The sequence below is a fragment of the Solea solea genome, chromosome 17, assembly GCF_958295425.1.
Source record: "Solea solea chromosome 17, fSolSol10.1, whole genome shotgun sequence".
Lineage (NCBI taxonomy): Eukaryota > Metazoa > Chordata > Actinopteri > Pleuronectiformes > Soleidae > Solea > Solea solea.
In genome coordinates, this window is record NC_081150.1 from 1,016,850 (window position 1) to 1,034,554 (window position 17,705).

Genomic DNA, 17,705 nt, shown 5'->3' on the forward strand with positions numbered 1-17,705 from the left:
CTAGTGTCCAAAAGGCGAGTTGCACATTGAAATATAAACACAGCAGTAAACTAAGTCTCAAGAGTTGCCATTAGAGGGAGCCAGATCCTACATGCGGTCATAAATTAAAGCGTGATCCTGTAATTTTACTTTATTAAGATATTATTATTATTGTTGTTGTTGTATAAGAATGATTAGTTTTTTTGTTATGGTTTTCTGGTTCATGTTGTGGAGTTTAAAATGGAAGCTGTATCAGAATTATAGCTCAGACTAAATTTCCATATTATTTATCCAATGTGACTTACAAGGGAATTAAGTTGAACTCTGATCATGAAGTCTTTTGCACACAGGGTACCGAACTTAACCACTGAGCTACCCCACCCCACATGTCTCATGTTCAGAGACATGAGTCAGCATTATAATTTGACAGTGAATGAATGAATGAATGAATGAATGGAAGGGACTGCACATGTGTGTGAAGTTTTAATGAAGGCAGGAAAATCACAACCTCATTGAGGACGTTCATTCGTGTTAATTCGGCTTTTGCAGCGACACATCCCACACAGGGATTAAGCTCAATAATTTAGGATTATGTCCACGTGGATAAATCACAAAAAAAGAAACGCAGTATCAAAGTCCGATCTTTAAAGGACTCATCCTGACATTTAAGACCATAAAAACATTATGCGCTGAAATGTTCAGTCCTCGTTGATGGACGCCTTCCTCTGGGACAGAACCAACGCCTTCACCTGAGGCATCAGGGTCAGGAGCTGTGTGCGGACGCTGCGGGCGTCCTCCTCCTCCTCCTCCTCTTCCTTCCTGCCCTGACTCTGGCTCACCAGCTGCTTCACCACCAGGCTCTGGTAGGACGACAGCAGCTGTTGCTGCTCCTGCGGCGGCGACACGACATGATGACGCAACATAAGCAAACGGTAAAACAACAACAACAACAACAAACACACGATTGAGCAGACGCTCTGTTGTAACAGATGGAGATTAGCAACAGCTGTCGAGTCCGAAGAGTGGATGTAAACAATATGAATAAATGTGAAACGGTGCCAACGTTTGCTCCTCAGAGCAACAATGAGGCAAAAACTAATAAAATCAGAGATAAACACAGACACACGCCTGCAGCTGCATGTTTGCTCAAATCAAGTGACCATTTTCACAACTTGCACAAGCTTTAAACTGCTTGTTTTGCAATTAAGTTTGTTATTTTCAAGATTAGATGATGAGGAATAACTCTACAAAAGTCACAATACCTCGCAAACTGCAACAGATGTGAGCTAAAAAGAAGTTTGCCTGTGTTTGTGTTCCCTTGTATTCTGTGAACTCAAGAAGAGAGCGCCACCAACTGGACTAGAAAGAGGAAGGAGGTATGCACAGATGGTGTTCTGCTTATTAATTCATTCATTTATTAAATTCATCATCAACTATTTAGATATTAGGTCCCCACAAAATATCAGATTTTTCATCTATTTAATGTGTGTTTTCTGGGTTCTTTGCTCCACAAAACAAAAGAAATCAGTAACATTGGAAACATAATTTTCAGGTTTGAAAAACACCAATCAAAGTATGAGCCGAGCCTCATGGAGGTTCTGAAGGGGTTCACAACGTTCACAAACCCTGTACTAAAGGTTCAAACCCTAAGTAGGGGGTAGTAACTTAAAATACCGAGAGGTCCAGACAGAGAAGAGTTCTTTAAGACTAATATGTGGATTTGGTTTAATAAGCTGTATATTTAAATAGGAGCATCAGCATCCGTGTGTAGTGTTGTTGTTTTTTAAATCAGTTTAATGATTTAGTTATTGGAAAAATAAAACAGTCCAACAAAGCAACACTTTTAACTTCACATTTTTGTATTTGACTAAAATCTCTTTCCTCTTGTTTTGATTTCTCCTCTCTGATGAAACCATGTCTCTAAGTCTATTTTGTCCTTCCTCCTCATCTCTTGCTTGAGTGTGTCTCCCTCTGGTGTTCACACAAGGAGCTGCTGCCATGTTTTATTCATGGTTTTCCTTTGATGACACGAGTTTAAATAAAGCTCTGCAATCAACGATATACCGTACTTGTTTAGTGTGAAGCTGCACACGCGTTGATCCTGCAAATACTTCACAATAAAAGCCTTGTTTAAAGTATGATTCAGGGAACTGAAATTGTGGAGAACTTTTACTTTGACCTGACTAAGAAATTATAAGTGGATTCAGATTTGGTTTATTTCATTAGACCAAAAAGACATTTATCCACGACTCATTATTTATGAGTTTCTTAAGTTTGTTTTTGCATCTGATTGGTTCACTGATCATATTATTTGCTATTTTCAGCATTAAAACCAATATGTTACAAAACCACCGTGATTTTAGAGGTCGAGTCTCCGCGGGACGTACCGTGGATATTCGCCCCGTGAGCGTGCCGATGATCTGAGGCACGCAGCGTCCCGGAGCGTGCAGCATACAGTTGGTGCTGGTCTGGAACAGCAGCACACTGGTCAGGTGCAGAACCAGAGCCGCGTCCTCGGTCTGCTTCAGCTGCTCGATGAGAGCCTGACGGTGCTGGAACAGGACTTGTCTGTCAACAACGAAACAGTCGGTAAGTAAAGGAGCCCATGACGGACAGTACATTCTTTAACAGTGACATTTTTACTACCTCTCCTTCTTCTTGTCTCCCTTCTTCAGCATGAATCCACACACCTCGGCACAGATCTCAGTGTTGGTCACAAAGTCTTCTATGGACTGCAGAGAAGAAAAGATGGAGAGTGTGTTTTTTCCTCCTTCAACAGAAGCAGCGTGTGACAATGAACCCGACAGTGAAACAACACAGACTTACTTTGCCATTCAGGCAGTTGTGCAGCTTCATGAGTGGACCTTTGGTCTCCTCCGACAGTTTGCCCAAAATCTTCACTCTGATCTGAGGCAACACATGACACATCTTATCTTTAGATTTGAACATGAATGAATCAGCAGCAGCAGCAGCAGCAGCAGCAGCAGCGTTTCCTGACCTCGTTGGTGATGGAGCTGGGATTCTCCACAGACATCATCAGGTCACCAGCCAGGAAGTTAACCAGAATGTTGGTGACATCTGTGCACACAGTCTTCAGGACGTGCTTGGCAATGTGCACCTGGGTTTCATCTGCAAGGATTAAACCTGTATGTTATTTACAAACCAAGATATGGCTTTGGTAAAAGAAGACAAATGTGAGAGACTGAAGGTTGTTTGACTTTGTAAATCGCTCATTTTAAGACCACAGTGATGCCTTGAAAGCTGCTATTCTCCTGTCACCTTGTTCGATAAGTTAGTGTTAAAGCTTAGGTAAATCCCAGCTGATGGAGGCTGAAGTGGATCAGCTCCTGTGTAATGTGATCTAAAATTGTTGATTTTCTCTATGGAGTTTGGTGCGGAAAAACCTTCAATTACCTGCTGTTACTGTTGACTTAAGCTGGTGTAGGTTTCATTAGGTCAACCTCTTGTTAAGTGGTTAAAATCTTCTCTGTTTTAAAGCATTATTTGGTTAATAACAAACTGTGCACATGGTCACTCTTAACTGTAAAAAGTAATTTCCTGCTCAATCAATCAAGAAAAAAGGAGCCATAATACAACTAATAATTGTGTGTGTGTCTGAAAGAGTGTTCACCAGAGAAGAGCTTGGTTCCCTTGTCAAAGAGTCGGATGTTGTTGTAGAAGTTGGTGATCTCCTCCTGCAGATCCTTCATGCTCTTCTTCTTGTTGGCTCCTGATAGGGAGCTGGTGGAGGACATGAAGACTGTGCGCAGCACCTCCTGATAGGCTTTGGTCAGAGGCCTACAGAGACATGAGGTGTCATGAAGTTTGCACAATCTGTCCATTCCAGACCCTACTACCCTAACCCTGTCTTGCAAGATCTTCACAGCGCTACACACCTCTAGCAAAGTACCAGCTATAAGACCGAGGCAGTGATAGTGTTATTTTAGACGTTCATCGTGGCAGAGCTGGCGAACAAAACCTCCAAAAAGAACATCTGACCGGCTTTTTTCTAACTGTGAGATTTAAAAAACACAGAAGCATGCAAAACATGGATGGCTCCACGGCTTATGTTCGCCGGAGAGGTGATGGGAGAGGTGAAGGGAGAGGTGAAGGTAGAGGGGAGAGTCAGCAGTGAGTTTTTACAACAGTGAAAACTGTAGGCGGAGCTCCAGAGAGAAAAAGGTGAAAGTGACTTGCAAAGTTCTGCTTTAAAGTTGTTTCAAAACTGAGGTCTTTGTTTTCTACTGAGCTGTAAGGTCACAGCTCTTTTGAAACTAAACAGGTTATGACAACAGTTTTTTACATTGAACTATTTTTTTGACACCTATAAACATGAACATTAAAAACAACCCAGTGGATGCATGTACCTTACTAAGTGGTCGGCCAGCTCAGAGACGATTTCTTCAGGGCAGTCGCTCACTCTCTTCTCTAAAACAGCCACAATCTCCTCCTGGGCCATAAAGGGCGCTTCGGTGTGTTTGTTGCGATCTTGGCAAAAGGTAACACAAGCTAATTAGTCTCACAGGGAAACTACATTTAACTTTGTCTTCATGATAAAAAAAAGAAAAGAGAAAGTTAACAACCCAGGGGAGAGATTTGTAGCCAAGCAGCCATTACGCTCTTGTTACAGTAAAGCGCCTCACTGAGCAGACTTAATGTGCGTATAGAGACATTACGTCCCACTGAAGATGAAATGGCTCTGTGGCCCTCACTGTACTTTGCTGTGAAGGTCCGTTCTCCTCATCGCTGTCCTCGTCTCGCCTTCCTTTCTTCTTAGTTTTACGGATCCGGATCTCCCTGGCGTTGCCTCCGCCGCCTGACTTCACGCTGCCGCTGCCCTCTGAGGGACAGACAGTTCACAGATGATCAATAATCTGAGATCAATCACACGTCTTGGACACACGCCGTCACTGAAATCATGGCTGCAAGTGACGACACAGGGACAAAACTCAGCTGAATTCTATGATATCGTAAGAAGCTTTTCAGCTGCTTTATTTGACTATTAGACAGCCTCTTTAATCTAATCTACCATTAAGTTCAAATGTGTTATTCTGTGACTTCTATTGTTTGAAATCCTTAGTTTGTGACACTAACTTAGTAGGCCAGGAGCTCCTGTGCCTCTGGGAGCTAAAAACACTGATTTTTTTAACGGACTTTGGCACAGGAGAGCATGAGGTTTATGAACCGTATTTCCCTTGTTTTTAATGATGAAATAAAGCAGCAAATACATTCTTAAGATAGCACAAACTTAAGCAGGCATATGTTTTATTTGGTGACTTGACCTTACGTCCCAGCTGGCAGCCATGTTATCAGTGCTGGTTCCTGTTTGTCGGAACCTCATACAATCACACTTCTCCATCTTTATTCACAAACCTGTCGCCTTCTTCCTGCGCTCAGCTTCTTTCTTTTCCTTTTTAGAAGGCGCTGAGCTCTCAGTCAGCATGGACACCTGCTTCAAATCATCTTCAGTGATCACAAACACTGGGTTGTTCTTGACTTCCTGCAGGCGGAGAAACAAAGACGGTTCAGACGCCGTGTGAAGCAGGAAAAAGAACGTGTTATTCTCTGTGGACACGCAAAGATGAAAGACCTTCTGAGCTTTCTGCTGCATGTTGTCATCAAACAGGGAGAGGCAGTTGCTGATGAACTTCTCACTGACGACCACGGTGCCTCCCAGCACTCTGGCAGAGGACTGGATGTCTGTGTTCCTCATGGCCTGGTTGATCAAAATCCCGACATCCTCCATGGACAGGCAACTGGGCAGAATTGGCTACAGAGTCACAGTGAGAGTGAAAGACTTCAGAAACCATTCTTTTCATTTAAAATGACAATGTCATGAATTTGTGTGTGTGCGAGTACCTGTATGTCACTCCATGTGGCAGAGTTGACGGCTTCCTCCACCGACGCCTCCACCTGGTCGACCAGAGTTTGACCCACGCAGGCCGCCCTGAGGAACAGCAGCTTGTTGGATTTGTAGCGTTTCTTGATGTAGCTGGACGGGTCAGGGATCCCCAGCCTGACCAACGCATCAAACTCTGCAGGAAGTCGACAAATGACACTACCATAAACACAAACTTCACAGCTGACGTCAGACAAAAGGAAACTGACCAAATCTGAAAATGATGGCAAACGCAGTCACACTACAGGATTAGTGATTTTTGATGATTAACAATTAGTCAGTTAATTCAGGTTAAGAATTAAAAAATGTAGCAATAAGTGAACAGACAATGTCAGTTTATTCTTTTCAGTTAATCAGATTTGTTGAAAAATTGTGTTAACCAAACTTTGCAATGATGACGTTCTCAAATGTCTTAATATTGTCCACAAACCACAACGAGTCAGTATTAACGGTTTCCTTGTTATGTGGAGGAAATAAACCAGGAAATTATTCACATTAAGACGCTTATTTTAATTATTAAACAAACACTCGATTGATCGATTATCAAAAATATTTTCTAATTCATTTAGTAATCGATCGATCATTGTAGCCTTAGTGTGCAGTGCAGATTTTGACATTGTGTTTGGAAGAGAAACGAAAGCATTACATAGAAAAGTGACAGATATATCGCTCAACAAGCCTCTGTCCGACAAAGACAGTTGAGCCAATAAATAAAGGATACACAAAACCAAGACAAAACCAAAACTAAGTGAGATTTTTCTAACATTCACTTCAACTACATCCAAAGACAGAGGCAGACAGGAAGTAGAGACAGAGGCAGACAGGAAGTAGAGACAGAGGCATACAGGAAGAAAACTAGTTTGTTTTCCTCTTGTTTTTTACCTGGTTAAATAAAGGAAAATAAATAAATAATCTTTCATTATCTGATATTTCGGCATCTTACCCAGCCAAGTTTAGTGTTGGTGTGCTTTCACTTTATTCCCACAGTAAAATGCATTTACCGTTTCACTTTGTGATGAGTCACTCATTTCATTATAGAATACAAGACTATTGTGGCGACTCTACTGTTTGTTTCACTGCGGTACAGAGCGGTAATGTTTAGGACATTATTATGTAATGTTCGGCACTACTTACTTACTGCTTCCAAACAGTGAAATTAAATTACATTTTCAAAGTGGAGCTCGCCATCAGCTCCGTCAAACAGCAGCAAATATGAAAGCTATGAATAACATGCAATTAGCAGCACTATCACTTCCCCCTGGAAACAAGCAGGAGCTTTTAGTGTTTACCAGAGCTGAACCCTGGCTGTGTTTGCAGATTCAATGGAAAATACCAATGCAATCAGTGACCTTTTTTGTTGATAATGTTCCCCCTTTTAATGCCGTGCTAATGGTTATTGACAGTATGTGCTGAAATGATGGAAAACAAAATGCTTTCATTGGTGCAATAACAGCTCAGGAAAACTATGTTTATGCAAGATGCAGCTGTACCACAATGTGTGCAATATACAGTACGTGTATGATTCTACACTGTGCCACTAAATCATATAACGTATTTATTGTTTGTGGAACTGTGAATGTGTTAACCCACTGAGACTGAGACTGAAGTCAATTTCATTCCACTGAAGATTAAATCAAAGACTCAAATCGGCTGCGGAGAAACAAACATGTCAGCTTCTCAATTTATGTTCCTCAACTTTTTCATTAAAAGGGTGCAAATACCTGAATTGAGTGCATTGGAATCTAATTTACGCAGAGTGAGTGTAACCACACTGCCAGGGGACGACGTCTCTTAAACTTGCAGGTAAATCGACTGAACTTGACCTGCTTTTGTTTTATAAGAAGCCGTTAAACTTTCAGATGAAATATTGCACAGATCAAAATAAACGTTTAAAAGTGTGGTTGAGGTTGACGACAGGAAATTAAAGTTTGTATCACGTTGTCACATGCTCACTCCCCGCACAAACAGCCTATAAATAAAATTTAATTTAAATTTAATTTTACAACAGCCAGGAGTTATTCATCCACTACAGCCTTGTTTACTAAGTCCAAATGTGTCTCTTTGTGATTTTGGTGTTTTAATACCTTTGCTTTGATTTACATAAGTGACACATCAGAGTCACTACCCACACTGCATTGCAACACAGGGCATCAAGGTGACAGCTGGTGCAACTGTTAATATATACACAGGTAAAAACAGACTTAGATTGGCTTAAAGTTGCTACTATGAGGATACAACTGAGTGCAGAGAATGAAAGACTTGCTTTCAGTATAGTGTAAGTATAGTATAGTGCTTACAGAAATATGACAACTTGATTAAAAGACTGCTGTTTTTTTTGCCACTGCTGCTTCATTCTGAAGTTTACCTACTCAAAGCAAAGCAATAATGTAATTCAAGCTCAGGGCTGTGCATTGGCACAAATGTGGCAATAAGATACATGTCCTATAACAGGGATGATAATAAGATATAGTGTGATACACTATGCACAGAGAATATACAGTTTTCTTTGTGAAGTGAGAGGAGTGGAAGGAAAAGTGGAGAGCCAAATGGCTGAAAACCAGAAAATCTCAGGAAATACCAATATTTAAAATATTAGGGATGCACGATATATCGGCATTAATATTGGTATCGGCCGATGTTCGTCATTTTTTAACATATCGGCATCGGTGCAATGAGTAAAACTGCGCCGATTTTAACAACCGATGTTTATACCCGTCTTATTGCTGTTTGTGTATGTGTGTCGGGAAGGGGACAGCGTCAGTGGTGCAAGCGCAGCACAAGGTGTGTGTGTGTGTGTGTGTGTGTGGAGGAGAGAGAATGTCAGCGGTGTGGGCGATTTTTCAGGGTGTCAATAGAAGATACGCGAAAAGCATTATGCAACACTTGCAAAGTCGAGGTAATGCGAGGAGGGTTCCGCGTCAAGTCATTCAATACCACAAATTTGATCATGTCATTTGAAAAACCGCCACCCAGAAGTACACAAACAACGGCAGGAAGCTAACGCTAGTAACATTAGGCAGCAGACAAAAAGAAAGCAGCGCAGCTGGGACTCGACCAAAGGAAGACAGTGGCCAGGGCAATAACGATCAAGGTAATGGAAATGATTGCTCTTGACGACCAGCCGAGGGTTCCGACGGTTGATAGCGCATATTGAACCCCGCAACAACCTGCCAAGTCGGCGCTACTTTTCCGATGTTTTGCAATTGAATAAATATCTGGTTGCCATGAATACTGGCAAGTTTGATAAAGTATTTTAACATGTTTTTTTTAATTATGGCAGCTCTTAGTAGAGCTTGTCAGGTATTGTTTCTCATATCTGTTGTGTAGTTTTATTGTGAAGGGAAGTGGCGCGGTTGTTGTTGCCGGGAGGAAGGGTTGTTGACTTTATTTACGTACCCAGTATAGACGCCCTTATCTCGGTTACAGTAACTTTGGCAGGGTATTATTTTTATTTATGTTCATGTTTGTAATTTATGATCCAAACTTTCTCACAGGAGTTTAGTGAGTTGAGGGAGTTAAACTGTACTTTAATTTAGTTACACACTTGCTACAAGTGGTAAAGGTTTCTAAAAACCTTTACTTGTAGTTGGTTACTTGTGTCTTATGTGACCTTGTTATTTGGAGGTAAAACATGTTTTGAAAATAAAGAAAGACATTCAAAAATTCAGCTTGCATGATTTTCATTCTGTACAAACGTTTATCATCTCAGAAACTTTTTTTTAAAAACATATATCGATATCGGTAAATATCGGTTATCGGCCATAGCAGCAATATTAATATCGGATATCGGTATCGGTGGAAATAGTCATATCGGTGCATCCCTATAAAATATATAAAGTTGTGAAAACGTGAATTTACAGTGTAGAGACTTACTTATTTTCCTATTCTTAGCCAAAGTGGTGCTAAAAACCTCCTATACAGCCAGTGCTGTGCTATAATAAGCATCTTTACCACAGTGATCATTACCACAGTCAATAATTGTTGCTGTACCTTAACAGTGATGCTAGCGTTAACAGTATTCATAACTTACAGAACTCTGGGGGCAAAAAAGGAGGGAATAAACACCCCCTGGACTGAAAATCACAGACAACAGGAGGAGGCTCAAACAGCTTTTAACTAAAATGTAATAATGGTACAGGGTCAAGCTTCACTCCTGACATTATTTGCCAACAATACAACCTGATCGGGATCAAGTGTGGCTCTCTTTTTATTTATAATTCTACCCACAGATGAGAATATGCACAAAGATGTCTCTGGCACAAACAGATAATTATGAGCCAGCTTACAGAGAGTATTAGTATGATTATTAGCAGACTTCGGAGGACATCGTGTCACTACAACAAAGCTAGGGGGCGCTCTCTGCAGAGAGGAGTCTCCCTCGTATACTGTAGGCTTGCATCTCTAAGACGTTATTATCTCTGCTAATTTGCACTTTACATCCCATCCAATTCAAAATACTATCATATTTAAAATAAAAGGTAAAGGCTCTCTTCAACATACCTAAATATCCGTTCTGCTGGATGAAAGAGTCAACCCAGGCATTCTGCGTTTTGGCGTAAATGTCGGGGATGTACACAGCTTTGTCCTGACGACCTCCGACGATGCTTCCCTTCAGACGTCCAGTGTTCACCAACTCCTCCAGAACAGCTGGCAAAAGAACAAAACAACAACATTAAAGTAAAAACACTGTGGAACAATGAATAAATAAAACATAAACATGAACAAATTTCTTCTTACAGTAGAGAAGATGCTCTTGAAATCCAAATGTTCCGATCATGCTGATGACAGGTGTTGGCCTACACAGAAACAAGCACATTTGACATACACATTTTTGTTTAAACCAGTTTAAACAAGGTGTTTCAACTATGGCTGCAACTATTGATTCTTTTCTAAACTGTCAATTAATCGAGTAGTTGTTTGGTCTATTAAATGTCAGAAAAGGTCGATTGTTGTTTCCTGAACCTGGAAACAATGATGCTTTCAAATGTCTTATTTTGTTAATAAAGCAAAAAGATTCAGTTTTAATGATTTCTTTGCTATATGGAGCAAAGAAACCAGAAAATATTCACACTTAACAAAACCATCATACGTCCATACGTTGACATGACTACTGCAGTGTCAGACAAGTTATAAATAAGATTTGTAACTGATCTAGAACATAGAATAATCAAAAACAGAACAGTTATCAATGGATATAATGCTGATGCGACACAGTATCAGTATTGGTCAAAATCACTGGATCGGATATGGGGCATGGATGGATATAAATGTAAAATCTGTTACAATCCAAAATCCTATATACAGTATACTGCATGCTTCACTATGCACAGACTGTTAAATGTTAATTAAAAATCTAACTACAGCATTTTCGTTGAGTCATGTAGTGTGCCGTTTATTTCTTCTTTATGGTAGAACAATATTTGTTACACAGTTGAAGAAAGATGTCTTTAAAATAGCTTGAAAGTTCCAGAGTTTAAATCACACATCACATTATATTCTTTTTTGATAGCTGATGCACTGATTTTGTATTTCATTGATACAGACAAAGTAGCATCGGATCATCTCATCCCTAAAAACAGCATATAAAAAAAACAATGGCTTATAAGTGTTAATAATTGGTAGCGTTGTACTGTGGCATGAAAATAAAAAGTGCATGGTTATCAAATCAGAACATGATTAGTATGACAAGCTTGCAAATAAGTTTGTGTATGGGGATTATATTGACACTGTTTACCTTGTGATGGCGCTGAAGAGCCCTCGTATTCTGGCTTTATGCCGTGCGACAAAAGCTGGTGTAAATATAACTCCTCTGTTGTACTGGTCCATTTCTCCCTGGATTAATTTCCCCAGACGCTTTGAAAGCTCCTGATATCGAAAACACACATAAATGATTAAAACCATGTATGAATACAATACATATGCAGTGTAATGTGTAAATTACAATGACATGCAAAGGTGTGCAAGCAATTGCATGTGGGAAAGTGATGTCAGACGTTTTGACCCTACTGTATAATGTATACAGCATAAAGAGGCTAAGATTACCAGCAGAGAAGAATTCATCCGCGATTTGAATAAAGACATGAGATTACGGACTCTGTGTTGTAAAGGTGACGTGTCTCACCTCGGTTAGGAAATCTCCTGGGAGGTCGTAGCTTTTGCACAGCTCAGCGATGCTGATCAGACCAGCCGCCTGCAGTTTGTCGTTCACCTCCTCAGCTAAACGGTCCAGGTACGAGCTGCGGATGACAAGAGCTGATCAAAGCCCCGCCTCCTTACTTAACAGGTTTGTTTCCTCTGAAGGAATTTGTCTTTTTAAAACCTGGTTTGTAAGATTGTTGTGCAAGTTACTGTTTATAATCCAACTTTCTTTTTAGGTTTCTTTGCAGCTTAGGAAGTGGTGCTGGAGAGCAACCTATCCACCAAAGTCATCTGTATGCAGAGTAGGGCTAGAAGAACAGCCAATAGGAGTGCTCACCCTCTCTGAACTTGATCTGCCTTATGCTACACTATGGCTTAATAACACCAAAACATGCTTACTACGTACTTTTCTTGGATAATTTTGTGCTATTCTCCAACACTCATCGTGGCTGTATGAAAAATGTGACTGAGAAATGTAAATCCGAGAATACAGCTTAGCTTTACATGCTGTTAGGTAGCAGATTGTTTCATGAAGTTACATGGCAAGCTATAGAGGCTTAGATTTGCTTCTTCTGAAAAATAATCAGACACTGGTTTATTGCAGAGTTTTATCGGAATATATCTGAGGTATATACTATATACCTCAGAGGGTAGCTGAGGAATTCTGACCTGGCAAGGACCAATAAATATCAGGTGACTAATGGTGTTACAGCGAAGAAATTTATTGTAACGTTTAATCAAGAACCTGTTTTTTTCAAAAGCAAGATTTCAGACATGAAATATTATGTCAATAAATGAGGGTGTATATCTCCATTAGGGGAGGGCATTTCCAGCAAAAATGCTATTCGAATATGTTATTATTTTTCAAATATTCATAGATTCTGAACTGCAGCATATGAGAGCTACTAAAAGTAATACAGGGTTCATGGGGTGTTGAGCTAACAGGCGCAGCTACAAGATACATTCAAGAAACCTTGTAAATTTCCTAAATGTTCGCTGCTGCTGCTAACTTGTGGTAATAGATCGCTACAAATGAGGTAGTCATTGAAGTGGAAATGCTTGTTTCTAAAAATGTGATTGATAAAACATTGATAAAAACATTTTTTTTTTATCTTTTTCTTGCGTTACGAATAGTCTCAGTAACTGACTTTTTCGAGCGAATATTTGAATACATCCCATCCCTAATCTAATTCCTGTTTTAAGATGAAGCAGGTGGATTCCTCTCCAACAGAAGTGCACTAAAAGCATCATACTCACTCATCAATAAGTTGTCCCAGTATGAGCTGAACCCCTTTATCAGACTTTGCTATGTCACTTGCTTTATTTTCCACATGGGCCCAGTCCACATTGATAATCTGGAAGGAAAAAGATAGTGAGGATTGTATTCATCATATAGTGCAGGACAGAGCTAATCACACACAGTAATATATTATTCACCTAATGTTAAACATTTTTTTTCAGAGTGGAAACTAAAGCTCCCAAACTGTCCAATCTATGGCAGCAAAGTCCATAGAGAAAACCAGCATTTTTACCTTGTGGGGACACAGGAGCTGCTGGTATACAGCTGATTCATTTGGCAAGTTTGTGTCACTTGGTTAAATCTGAACTGAAGATTTCAAACACGGAAGTGACCAAACAACACAACTGAATTTAGGGGCAGCTGTGGATACTCCTGTGTACTGTGATGCAAAAATCACATGGTTTTTGCATAGATTTTGACTAAGCCCTTTACAAAGTGACAAAAACGTTAGTTTCCAATATTTTCCAACTGTCTAATTGGCAAAATAAAAACATACAGTAAGAGTAAACACATTCTGAAAACCAAAAACATTTTCATATACACACCTGCTGCAGGTCAACAATGTTGATTCGCCCTGTGAAACAAAAATACAGGATTGATTTAGTTATCATGTTCACTTCAGAATAAACTGTGTTGAGCTTGCTCTACATATACATGTTATAAAATGAGATTATTTACTGCTAATATATATTGGATGGGGTCAACAAGTCAGAAACCAATTTTACATAATTTATTGGTCTGACATACATGTCCCTAAATTCTTCTGCCCTGGTTTTGAAATAGTCACTAAAGCTGAATTTGAATCAATTTTAAAAGGATAAAAAATAGCACTATTGCACTTTATTAATGTTTTTAGTGAGCTTTAAAATTGTTTTATACATTTGAAAATGTTTTCTTTCTTAAACAGCCAATCACATTGCAGCATCTCAACACATTTAGGCATAGAAACATGGTCAAGATGAGCTGCTCAGTGTCAGAATGAGGAAGAAACGTGATTTAAGTGACTTTGAACATGCCATGGTTATTGGTCCGAGTCTCTCAGACTGCTGATCTACTGGAATTCTCACACACCCTCTCGGGTGTTTGCAGAAAATGGTCCAAAAAAAGAGATGAATTTCAAGGTTTCTAAGATTCTAACACCAGTAAATGTCATTCATTTAACATTAAAGATTCAGATATTTTATTTTACAGTGTATTTACAATTGTCACACTTATATGAGAAGCACAGACATCTCAAAAGAAAACTTTTCATGGGTCAAGAGAAACAACAGGTATGGAACTTTATATAGCCTGACATATATGAAGCCTACAAACTTATTATTTTAACTTATTAACTTATATATCTGAATACTTTCTCAGTCATATTGCCCAGCCTTACAGAAATATTGATTAGATTTATATCGTGACAGTATGTGATATCAAATAATATAGAATAGAATAGAATAGAATAGAAATACTTTATTCATCCACAAGGGGAAATAGTTTCAACAAAGCCCCAGTTGTAAAATAGTTATGCTACTCTCTAAAGCACGTTTCTGTAAGAAAAGGTGAATAACGGCCGTTATACTCACCTCCATGGACATAGAGCTCATCTCGGATCTCTCTGCCAATCTGTGCCGGTGTAATGTACTCCTTCCCATCGAGTGTGTGCACCACGTCCAGCTTCTTATCCTGCACCAGTTTGGTAATGATTTCAATACAGTTCCTCTCTGACAGCCTGCGGAGAGTTTGACAGTAACAGACAGTAACAGTCACAAGTGTTTTCTAACAACAGACAGGAAGAAAATTCACAACTCACAGACTTAGCCAACATTAGCCAACATTAGCTTAGCTGCTACTCGTTGCGGTTACCTTTGCACTGTGTCAGCAAACTGTGCTCTCTGGAAGTCCGCGGCAAGCCGGCGAATTTCCTCCCAGTCTGCAGCCATTGTTGAAACGTTATGTGTCAGTAGCGACGCTCGGTTGTGAGGTGTCAGTTAACCAGTCACTGCAATGAAGCGTTGGCTAAACAAGACAGCTCTCTGCTGACTTAGCCACACGTCAACATTCAGTGACGTAGTACGGCGAGCCACAGCGGACAAACATCTATGATGACGGCGACACAAATTCTGCCTTACCAATAAAATGAAGAACGTCCTCAGAAAGAAATTATATTTATTCCAAATGTTATATTTTATTGGAACCGATTTGTAAACAACATTGACTGGAAATAAAGTTTGGATGAGTTCTTACAGATGATGAATGAAGTGTCGTTCAAAATAATTCACATTACATGATTAAATTACAGAAGAAACATCAATACAAACTGTTCTATCTGTGAAGACCACCCAGAAACTGTTTTGCACCTCTGTTGGTATTGCTTACACACCAAAACTTCTGCAGATTCGTCATTGACCATATTTATAAAGACTTTGTCTCATTGTTGGAGAATGTGGTATTTTGCTTTAATATAAGTCAAAGCAATGAAAATATGAACTTCATTATAAATGTATTAATTCTGTTGGCAAAATTCCACATTCATTAATGACAATTCAACAGTAATTTTTTTTTTTTAGATTTTCTCCATGAAGTTGTACTTTGATTTCTGGCTCCAACAACAAAAATGCAGTTAAAACTGTCAACATATGGTCCTCTTTTTTTCTCTCCCTTTAATAACATATAAGCTTCCCCTGGCAAAGCTTTATTTCTCCTTGTTTGTATTTTACATGTTAATTCACTAGTACATAGATATGTTTCTGTAAGACACATCGGTATTGTAAACCCTTTTTTATTGCAATAAAGATGACTTTATTTATTTATTGACTGAAGAAAGTTCATGTCAAAATTTTACACAACATACGGTATAATATGTGTATATACACATTTAAATACATGTTTTTAAATTCATTTAGGCCTTTGGTCTGCCCTCACAATACATTTCCTTTGTAAGAAAATCTGCAGGGAAAGTTAAATATATTGAAAAAGTAGAAAAATCTTAAAAATTTTGAGATGGCAAACGATCCGATCATGATCATGTATTACTTGTTGAAATCAGCTGAAAAATGCCAACAGCCCTAAAAGATAAGATAAGAACCCAAAAACTATACGGAACAAGTGGGTTTTCAGTTGCCTTTTAAAACTGTCCACACTGTCAGCAGATCTAATGATGGTAGGAAGAGCATTCCATAGTCTGGGGGAAATAATAAACAGGTGTGTTAGACGGACACACACCGTAGACGTTTTGATTGTTTAAACAGTTTAAACAAGTGAACATGAAGTGAAGTGTGGAAGTGAATTAGATCTGTGAGGTACGCAGGTGCCTGTCCCATGTAGGGGCCTATATGTAATGGTGAGTATTTTGAATTGAATCCTATAATTCACAGGAAGCCAGTGTATGGAGCAGAGCAGAGGGGTGACATGGGTTAACATGTATTTGACCTAGTGAGAAGCCTAGCAGTGGCATTCTGTAAGCGGCGGAGGACAGAAGAGTGAAAAGAGTATTACAGAAGCCTATAAGGGATGAAATACAGGCATGTATAAGCATCTCCATATCTGTGCATGAGAGACCACAGGCCTCGAACGAACCACAGATGACAAGGGCCCAAGATTTTGACTCAGCATTCCCAACTAATTAAACATGTTATCTTTTTTATCTTGTTAATTTTTTTTCATGTATTTCATTATTATATTATTTTTACTACTATATTATGTTCTATATTGTTTTATTTCACATTTTGATTTGATATGGCTATTATCATGTACAGATGTAGATCCTCTAAAATGTCCTTGAATTTTATTGGTTTTCTTAGCTAAATTCTGAGAGTATATTCAAGCTCTAAGATTTATTAACAAAAAGGTATTAAAAAACAGCAAACACAACAGCAAAATTGACCTCTATATGGAAGAGGATTAGAGCCGCAAGAGTTAAATAAAAAATAATAAAAAACAAAACAGAGCCAGATGTTTTTTCTCAGAATTCTGGCTTTATTTTTATTTTGTTTAAAAAAAAGGTGCTTTACAAAATATTCAGATCCACATACAGCGCAAACAAATGTATGAATAAAATATTTTAAATGAAATTCCACATTGCTCAGTCAATATTGCACATGTATAGTATTCTGTTTTATTGTTTGACTTTCTTTAATTGTCCCTGGGTTGTATTCAGCACTTTTCTGCATGGTGGTGAGTGATTTAATGTACCTATATCGCCTCTCTGTGGACAAAAAGTGGAACAGGTGGTGGCAAGGGTGAGAAAAAAACTTCGATAATGTTTATTTTTTGTTGTGGAGAGGTAGTGAGTGTCTGCAATATAATGCCCTGGAGTGAGGGTAGAGAGCAGCCAATGATATCCTGTTCTGTGTTTATGACCCCCTGAGCGGCCTGCATGACATACTATAAGGTGCGCTAAAG

General features: G+C 39.1%; 1 protein-coding gene across 1 annotated transcript; it reads right to left on the reverse strand.

Moving 5' to 3' along the window:
* Nucleotides 1–449: 449 nt before the first annotated feature.
* On the reverse strand, nt 450–15,368 carry ufl1 (UFM1-specific ligase 1). Its single transcript, XM_058614284.1, has 19 exons — nt 15,168–15,368; nt 14,888–15,033; nt 13,862–13,890; nt 13,274–13,371; nt 12,000–12,114; nt 11,613–11,743; nt 10,616–10,674; nt 10,379–10,525; nt 5,839–6,014; nt 5,570–5,749; nt 5,353–5,479; nt 4,697–4,819; nt 4,347–4,467; nt 3,611–3,777; nt 2,978–3,108; nt 2,806–2,886; nt 2,626–2,711; nt 2,367–2,547; nt 450–869 (listed from the first exon to the last, which is right to left on the reverse strand). The coding sequence occupies exons 1-19, from the start codon at nt 15,242–15,244 to the stop codon at nt 678–680; spliced, it is 2,367 nt and encodes a 788-aa protein (XP_058470267.1). The 5' UTR covers nt 15,245–15,368; the 3' UTR covers nt 450–677.
* Between the last annotated feature and the right edge of the window lie 2,337 nt (nt 15,369–17,705).

Coding starts and splice junctions, on each gene's coding strand:
- ufl1 (XM_058614284.1), bottom strand. CDS start 15,244: ATGGCTGCAGACTGGGAGGAAATTCGCCGGCTTGCCGCGGACTTCCAG. Junction 15,034..15,167: donor TTTGCTGACACAGTGCAAAG/GTAACCGCAACG, acceptor AACTCTCCGCAG/GCTGTCAGAGAGGAACTGTA. Junction 3,778..4,346: donor CTGGCCGACCACTTAGTAAG/GTACATGCATCC, acceptor ATGTCTCTGTAG/GCCTCTGACCAAAGCCTATC.